Consider the following 8,900-nt stretch of genomic DNA (forward strand, 5'->3'; position numbering starts at 1 on the left):
GGTGGGAATATGGGTTCAGCTCTCAGCAGAGGTCTTGTGATTTAATCGTCTCATGATGAGCAGATCAGCCTCTGAATCACACTGTGATTACAGAGACAGCATTGCATTATGAGCACAGAGATCAGCCACAGACAGCAGACTAATTCACAGCTTTTGTTGCACTCCAACCCACACCGAGACAGGATGTGAATAAACTTTTTGAGGGGGCACATATACATGTAAGGTTAATGCAAATAGGCAAAACTGTTTGTGTGATATGCATTTACCTTTACCTCACTGGGCAAACATGACTGTGAGCTATCAAAGCTATCATTCTGCAGGGCACATCTTTGTATTTCTGTGCTGTTGTATTTTAACAGATTTACAATTCAATTCAGTTAAATCAAGGGCAGCTGGACTAGGTTGGAGACATTTCACCTCTACTCCAGGAAGCTTCTTTAGTTCTGAAAGGCAGGTGTGGAGTCCCAGGCATTTAACCAGTGAGAGGACGTTCACCAGGTTGTTGGCTTGTTAGTGTTCCTCCCTGTTGTGGTGACGGCTGTGAATGACAATTGTTGTTGTCTTCCCTATTAAAGATATGAACATTATGGTCACCGAGGGAGTGTCCCCAGCTGACTTCAATTCAACTCTATGTGGCCAACATGGATAACTGAAACTGTCTACAAACTTTCACAACTTCAAATTAATCACAAAAAAATGTCACATTCGTTGGCAGAACCCTACATTTATTATGCATGCATATGACAGCAGGCTCTGGACTCTACAAATAAAAGTCAGAAAGCACGTGTGGGCTTTTCGTTTCAGTTTTAGTTTTGATGCCCCACTGCTGTTATGTAATGCTCTGGGCCATGAGGGCACCAGGCTGCATGCTGTGGGTGGCATGCATCCTAGACATGGACAGAAATGGCTACTAGATGGTGCTAAAGGATAAAACTGCACCTTAAAATCCTCCTATTATATTTTAGGTCAATTTATTTGAAGGGATACAGTGAATGAGAGAGAATGTTTAAAGATTTATGAAGGTTTGATCTAAAATATTCACATGTGTAGTCGTGTGAAAACCACTGATACTTCATGTGACATTTGGGAGGAAAAACATGGTTCTTACAAGAAATTTGGTGTCAAGGGGGTTGAGATGTTTTATTTAATGGTCAGCAACACACATTAAGTGTCTGACACATAAACTTGGGTAACAGTTTTTACTATAATCATTTTCTGGAGGTTTAAATTACTGGGATTAAAATTTACCCCAACTGATGTTAGTAAATGTGAAGGTAAGAGGAGGGTTAAAATAATTCAACAAGATTATTTGTACTTTAAGCAGATTAGGGATCATATGGTCAGGCAGCAGATGCACAGGTTAGTTCTTCACTTCTTTATATGTGTGCATAATAAAATAAAATAAAGCAAAATAGAAGTTAAATGCAACAACATAAAAAAAAAAAAAAAAAAAAAAAAATCCAGAGGGCTTGTAAAGAAAACACCTAACATTGCAATCAAAGAAAGCTGTTTATGTTCACTACAAATTTACACACAGACATAAATATATTTAGGATATGAAAAGGAGAGACGAAAAAATACAATTCCCATAAAAAAACATGAAAACATAACACATAAAAACATAAAAAATGAAAAAAGAAATCAACACGAGGATTACAATAACATGCATTTGTACTCCTTTTTTTTTTTTTTTTTTTTTTTCCTGGGTGATAAAACATATGTGTCTGACTATGTGTTTCATACACAAACAACACATGACTGAGTTTTAAACAATCTTTTATTTGAAGATAATATAGAGATACAATCAGACAGAATAAAGGGAAAACTATTACTGACAGCACTAAAGCCCATAGCTCATTCAAGCGAAATCTCCAAAATGTAGAATAAAAGATATGTAGATAGAATTGTGCAACAATGTGAGTAGCGATCAGCTTCAATCAACAGAATTTTAATATTTGGTTTATGATTGGTTTGGTTTATGGCAGCTAAAACTGGGGTTATATGATCCGTCCTGTTTTATGTAAATAAAATTTAAGCTGCTCCCTTCTGCCAACAGGAAAGAAAGTTTCACCACTGAGTCAAGAAAATACACACTTTAATAAGCCACTTACAAAAGTTAACAAAAGAAGAAGAGGAAGGAGAAGAGGGAGAACAAGGAGAAGAAAGAGAAGGAGAACTGAAGGAGGAGTGAAAGAAGAACCAGAAGAGGAAGAAGAAGAGGAAGATGCTGCATGAAATGAAAGTTTTCATATATTCATGTCAATTAAAAAGGACAGAAATAATTCTCTGGAAAGGTAAAAGTACCCCATCTTTATTATCACGCTTCTCTCAAATGCTGCTCATTTTGTAGATGCTGGTCTCAGTTTTGTTTTTGTTTTTGTTTTGTTTTTGTTTTTTTCTAATGTTTGATTTCTCATTTTGGAATAAAACTCTTGATTCTTAAACGCCTGCGCTCTTCAGGATTACATAAGCCCTTCAGTTAAGTTTTTCTAAATAAGTCGTTAAAATCATTAATTTCTTCAAATATTTAATGAGCGACATCAGGGTGCTGGACAGTCCTTGATCATTTCACTGGAACTATCCGGCCATCACCACATGCTGACAAAAACAAAAACAAGGGGGAAAAGTGTCTAATTTAAAATGTTTTTTTCACATAAAGGCCTCACTAACCAACCTAAAAAAGAAATACTAAAGTATATACACATATAGTCTTAATCTTATTTCTAATCTTCTGGCTCTGATTTGTTGACATTTGATGGAGGTTGTTGATCAGTGGTGGGTCTAGGATCTTCAGCATTTTTCACTGAACCATCATCGTCATCATCATCATCATCAAGGTTATACACCTGTGGAATACAACAACACAACATGATGTGAGTTTCTTTAAAAATAATAATAATAAAAAAATACTGCTTGTTTTATAGAAAAGTGGATTGAGTTTAGCTACCAGAACAAGTAGGATGCACTTTGCAAATTCACACCTGAGCTTTTATTCTCATCCCAACACTTATTGTCATTTATGTTTTGCTGAAACATTTAATGATGTTCTTTATTCAAAAATATACAAGAACTGTATCTAGTCAAAAGTAAGAAATAATATCATTCAAACGTTTTTGTAAATAGTTCTAAATTAAATTTTGCATACATATTAACAGACTTTTGAAGTTTAATTTTAAGATTTAAGTCAAGTATGTTGTTGCAGGGAAAGACGCTGAGTTTGAGTTGTCAGATTCAACATCAGCACGCTTTGTGAAATAAATTGCAATAAAACTTGGGCACATCCTAGTTTTAAAATTACCACAATTCCACTTCAACAACTTGACTGAATGTGTAAGCTTATTATTATATCCATTTCCACCCTATGTCACACCCTATGTCAATGTTTTGTGTGTCAAGATGTTCATCAAGCCCAACAGACTCAACATGCCGCCATTCAGTTTCTACTCGCCCTGTAGCAAATATATCGGAAATGCCAACAGCCTACGCATTTTCTCCCGGATCGCAGTGAAGAGAGGTCTCACATCTGAGAGGAGGGAGGGAGAGAGATACGTTAAAATCTGGGAGGAAAGGCTGGACTGTGGAATTATGTAATACAAAATGGAAAGTCACTACCTGGTATTTCTATAGGAGCAATAATGGTCGCAGGCACAGTGAAATTTGGTGAGGTTGGTATTGTTTCTGTGGCACCTGGTCAAAATAATGAAGCAATGAAAAACAAATTTTAAAAAAAGAAAAAGAAAAGAAAAGAAAATATTTGTCATATCCAGGGCATACTTAAGAAATAAAGCTAGTATCTTTATTGCATGGTTATTTTATGCAGAGCAAATACAAATAATAATAATAATCAGAATGGCATGATAAAGCAGAATGCTTTATCATATTCTCAGAGTTTTCTCACCTAAGGATGGACGTTTGAAGTCAAATGTCTGCACCTTTCCACCGAGATCAGCCACCTCACACTTGAATTTGTTTTTATCCCACTTAGAACTGCTGGTGGACACAGTGGTTTTGCAGGGAGACAGGAATATGGTCATACCTCTGACGAGTGTATTCAGCTTTTTGCCCTCATACAGCCACATGGCTGTCTGTCTACACCCTCCATATGTCGACACCGAGCACCGCAACTTCAGCTTTTTTTTGGATCGCTTCAGCTGAGTTACTGGCAAAGATGGTGATCATGTGGGGAGGAGGACAATAGCACAGCAAAGTTAACTTAAATACTGTAAAAAATATGGTTTTAACGTGTTGCCGCAGGAATGTAGTTTTAGCTGAATGAGTTGCAATGAAGATATACTCACTCTTCACCACTGACAGATCAGCCACGGCGTCTTGGCCTTGTTCTTTGTCTGCTCTGTTCTGCTGACAGACATAACGACCAGCGTCCCCTGCCGTGACGTTCTTTATAACCAGAGAGCAGTTCGGCGTAACACTCAGCCTGGCTGCTTTAGCTTGGGCAAACTCACTGGAGGAGATCTTCCCAGAGGTCACCAGCTCTTCAGTTATCTCCTCAGAACTACCAAAGAGCCAGTTAGTTCTGTTACATTTATCCTGATTGGGTATCACATTGTCACACAGCAGAGTGACCTCAACTCCATATCTGACAAAGGACACAGCCTCTAAAAAAAAAAAAAAACAATTAACATCATTGCTTTCACAGTGTATCATCATTTTCGATATTTGGCTGAGGTTCTTGTGGAATAAGTGCCAATAAATGCAACGAAATCTTGTTTCTAGCTGGAGTCCAGTGCATTTTTATGTTTAAATAAATGAGATGTTGAATGATCTCAAACCATACAAGAGCATCTGAATCCCTAAACTGAAGTCAAAACACAAAATGATATAAATTTGAAAATCGAAATTTTTATATTGTGCTGTGCAAGCAACCTATAAGGTTCTGAACAATTAGGTTCTTTAATATTATGTCTAACTTCTATCGATATTATATCTAAAAATAATAATAATAATAATAAACACATTTGATGAGTTTTCATGTCAAAAATAGTGAATATTTTTGATTTTATGAAAAGTTGTTCTTCCGCTTATACAGTTTTAGAAAATTTTTAATGTAGGAAACATTTCTTTAGCTGAACTGTTGTAAATGTACATCCCTGAACAACTCACGCTAAGTCAAATACAGATAAATGAAATGTTGATTTGCAACAAAGAGTGTTATCATCTGCAAAGAGTGATAAAAATTGGGGCATGGGAATGTCCTGCAATTTTTTAACATTCATTTTACATTTAAGTTAACATTCATTCCTCTAGTATACTACATTGCATTGCTTTAATAACTTTAATGTAACCTACTGAATGAGCTTCTTTAAGTGTAATCTTACCAGTCATGTGAAGCAGTAGCACCACAATTAAAGAAATTTCAGTCAATCTGAAAAGAACCATTGTGCTCTCTCCCTCTCTCCCACTTTCTCACTCTCTCTTTCTCTCAGTCTCTTTCTTCCAGCGGTCAGTGCCTGTCAACTAATTGTTCCTCAAATAGAAAGATGTCTTTATAGGCATTAGATGGGCATCACTTCCCGTTTTTGTTTGCTGGTATTTTCTTGCTGCACAGAAAGGAAGTGCTTTTGTGTGAAGGCATTAAAATGGCAAAAATTGATAATCTGACATAAAACATCTTATTCTGTAATGCTTTACCCCTTTTAGGCTATTTAATTTACAGCAATGATAGATTAAATTATCCTATTAGTTCAAATAAAAGTAGAAAAGAAAAGCTGCTAAAGTACTGTATGTAATGCATAATATTATATTATATTATCCTAAGGAAGGACCAGGTTGGTGCCATTTGCCACAGATTTCACTAAAAGCTCGAAAAGTGGATGAAGCCCCACTCATCTGGCATTCCAAGCTTAATAAATCAAAAACTTGTTGACAAATTTAAAAGGCATCTACAGAATGGATAAAAAAACAATTGAGTCTCCCTGATCAGCTACTAAAGACAAATGAAGGGCAAATCAGACATTTTTGGTTCATTTAAAGGTATATAATTATGTTGCCAGAGGACATTTTGAGCCCACAAACACAATCTACCAACATGTGAAGCAACCAGAATGAGCTGCAAATATGAAGAGGAAGCCAGATATAATGGTGTTTTTGTGTTTAAAGAGATGTCCTGTTCCTTGCTTAAGCTTTACTTTGTGCTGAGAGACACTCCGGATGTGGGGGTATGCTTCCTCACGATGACTGGATCAACCGTCCTAGGCTGATAGAGACGGCAAGTCAATTGCATCATGAGGAAGAAGGACGAGAGACAGATAAAGCACATAAGAAACTGATATGACATTCCCTCTCTATCAAAAAATGTAAAATCTAAGGCTAGGAATGTGGGTGCATTGCTACCTGATGAAATTGTAGCCCCACAGTAGGACTGTAACTGCATTTTTTCACCTGAAGAATATCATTTCAGACTACTTTTGCAGACTTGGCCAACAAAAGGGACCATATTAATGACATGTTAATCAGATTCTCTTCTCTAGATGCTCTCGGCTCAAGGTGGAAATGAGGTGCAGGTCACAGGAATCAAACTCTCATGCATGACAGTCCTGTGACTTACACACCAGTCCCTTCATGAACTTTTCTTACTCTTGATATTACATAATCATTGTCCCCTGCATCTCATCCTGACACCAGAGGGTGATTCTGGCTTCTAATGGGTACGTTTTTTGTTGGTATCAGATGCAGAAGGACATGACTAAGCTGCGGTGTTTGACACCCTGGGAATGAGAATGGGCTGGTCTGCGTGGTGGGCCTAACCTTTTACAGAAGCAAGGAGTCACCCTTTAAATGCATAATACTGAGGTTAAGGCACAATCAGTGTAATGGCCGAAATATCCTTTGCCAGCTTTATTCTAACAGAATATATGAAAAGAGGGACTTAATTCAGTGCCTTTGTTCCTTGAGGAGTTTTTTTTTTTTTTTTAATTCAAAAATCAACAAAATGAACAATCAAAGTGATACCTAAAAGCATAAACTATTTAATTTCGGAGCCTTTTATGTATTTTTAGTGCAGAATTCTCCTCTCCAAAAAGGTCACAGGAGTCTTTGTGTTCATGGGTTCCTTTTTTCATGTCTTGCTGGACAGGTCAAAATAGACAGATTCATATCTTATCTTTTTAAGACATGTGACCAAGTTCCTTCTCCTTGGTTAAACTGTTATTCAACAGCAGAACACAACATCCCTATCTCTAAAAGTCACAAGTTTCTCAACCTGTTCAAGACAGTTGAGGATGATTTATGCTTCTGCATCAAAGTGTTGCCCTAGCTATGATGTGGTTGTCCATGGCAGTGAAAGCATTTATAGTTCTGTGTCACTGTGTAGATCACTGAAACCCTTCACGGTCACATTAGCGTCACATTTTTATTAATTCTAACAAAGCAGTAAAAAAGGGAAGCAATTGTGTTTCCATTCTCTCCAACAGTCCAGTTTTCAACACAGTGGATATTTCTCACCTAGAAATTAGTGACATTTACAAATGTAAATTATTTAAGGATGAGTTGTTGTATAAATTAATGTATTTACGGACGACCTTGGTTCATCTCAGTAATCTAGCATCTCTGATGGGAGGTGCAGAAGACATGGCACCCCGAATGTCACTGAGGGCCAATGATGTCCCTTTTAAGGTGAATTTACAGTTCTTAAACTATGGTGACTGGATGCAAAACCCAGTCATTATTTAAGAACAGTTTTTTGTGTATGACCATGTGTCATACAATAACAACATGTACAGGTACAACAAACTGTGCATTGTTGCTCAGTGCAGCCCAGCCTTGATGAAGTTTAGCCGTCTGGTTTTATTGGATGGAGAGAATTTTCCATGGTTTCCTTGGCCAGCCCACACTGCATTCCCCAGGGGAGCCCTGTCTCCAAAGAATTATGTTCTTATCCCATTAAACTGCATTCTCGGTTACATTTTGAGGGGAACATATTTTGTTTCATTACATTTCCCTTGAAACACAAGTGCGAATGCAGTTCATTTTTAGGAGACAAGGTTTTCCAGGGGAAGAGGTTAAAAAAAAAAAAAACAATTCGGTCTGAGAGGCTAAATTGAATGACTCTATTGAAGACATTTGTACAAATAACCAGGACAATTAACAAGATGTACTTTCCTTCTCAGATTTTGATGGATAACTCAAGAGGCCAATGAGAGGACATTGGGTGGGTTCCCTCTCCCATTTTCCACTATAGTTGGGGACCCTCTTCCAGGTTTTTCTACTCTGTATGGAGGAGAAAACCTGAGAATAGGGTGAATTGCAGCTCCTAAACTGTCATACCTCCCATATGACAAATGCAGCTGCACCACAGCACCTCAGCATTTTGGAGTGTGCACATGGAGTGAGGACTGATCATGATTTGCGCTGTTTGATTGTGGAGCCGGCGTGGAATTGCCTGCTGGGTTACACAACAGTTTTTGTACTGGTATGCACTGATAGGAAGCGAGGTATAGCAGAGCACAAACAAGAATGAACAAGAAGAAATTTGGTTCATGTGCAAATGACGATGTTTAGTGTTCAATATGCTTTTTAAACCCAGCTTACAGCATTGAGTCCATGGTCACTGTGGAGAAAGGCTGCATGACTCCAACACCATTTTCACAACAGTGAGTCATTAACATGTTAAAGCCAGTCAGCATTTTACATTGTCCCTTACAGGTGTTAGAGTGTCGGACGGTCAGTGCAGCCAACACCCTGGACCAGAGCTACAACAGCTTGGTGCCATTTTCACACCATTTGATCTAGGTATCCATAGTGCATAACGTTTGCACAAAAAACAAGTCACTGCCTGTTTGCAAAACAAGCAAGCAGGCAGTGACTTGCAAGCAGAAAGATTCATATCTTATCTTCTTAAGACTGTGCACACATACGTTCCTTGCTCTGATCAGTGGCATCAG

General features: G+C 37.7%; 1 protein-coding gene across 1 annotated transcript; it reads right to left on the reverse strand.

The window, feature by feature from the left end:
- Nucleotides 1–1,851: 1,851 nt before the first annotated feature.
- On the reverse strand, nt 1,852–5,458 carry LOC115355785 (uncharacterized). Its single transcript, XM_030046675.1, has 6 exons — nt 5,337–5,458; nt 4,299–4,616; nt 3,899–4,159; nt 3,613–3,687; nt 3,449–3,523; nt 1,852–2,846 (listed from the first exon to the last, which is right to left on the reverse strand). Exons 1-6 carry the CDS (start codon nt 5,395–5,397, stop codon nt 2,839–2,841), a joined length of 798 nt encoding a protein of 265 aa, XP_029902535.1. The 5' UTR covers nt 5,398–5,458; the 3' UTR covers nt 1,852–2,838.
- Nucleotides 5,459–8,900: the final 3,442 nt, after the last annotated feature.

The sequence above is a fragment of the Myripristis murdjan genome, chromosome 24 (genome assembly GCF_902150065.1).
Source record: "Myripristis murdjan chromosome 24, fMyrMur1.1, whole genome shotgun sequence".
NCBI lineage: Eukaryota > Metazoa > Chordata > Actinopteri > Holocentriformes > Holocentridae > Myripristis > Myripristis murdjan.

What these genes read in the sequence shown, in the direction of transcription:
- LOC115355785 (XM_030046675.1), bottom strand. Translation starts at nt 5,397, where the DNA reads ATGGTTCTTTTCAGATTGACTGAAATTTCTTTAATTGTGGTGCTACTG. An exon ending in TGATCTGTCAGTGGTGAAGA is followed by an intron (nt 4,160 to 4,298) that starts GTGAGTATATCT and finishes CATCTTTGCCAG; the next exon opens with TAACTCAGCTGAAGCGATCC. An exon ending in TGCTCCTATAGAAATACCAG is followed by an intron (nt 3,524 to 3,612) that starts GTAGTGACTTTC and finishes CCCTCCTCTCAG; the next exon opens with ATGTGAGACCTCTCTTCACT.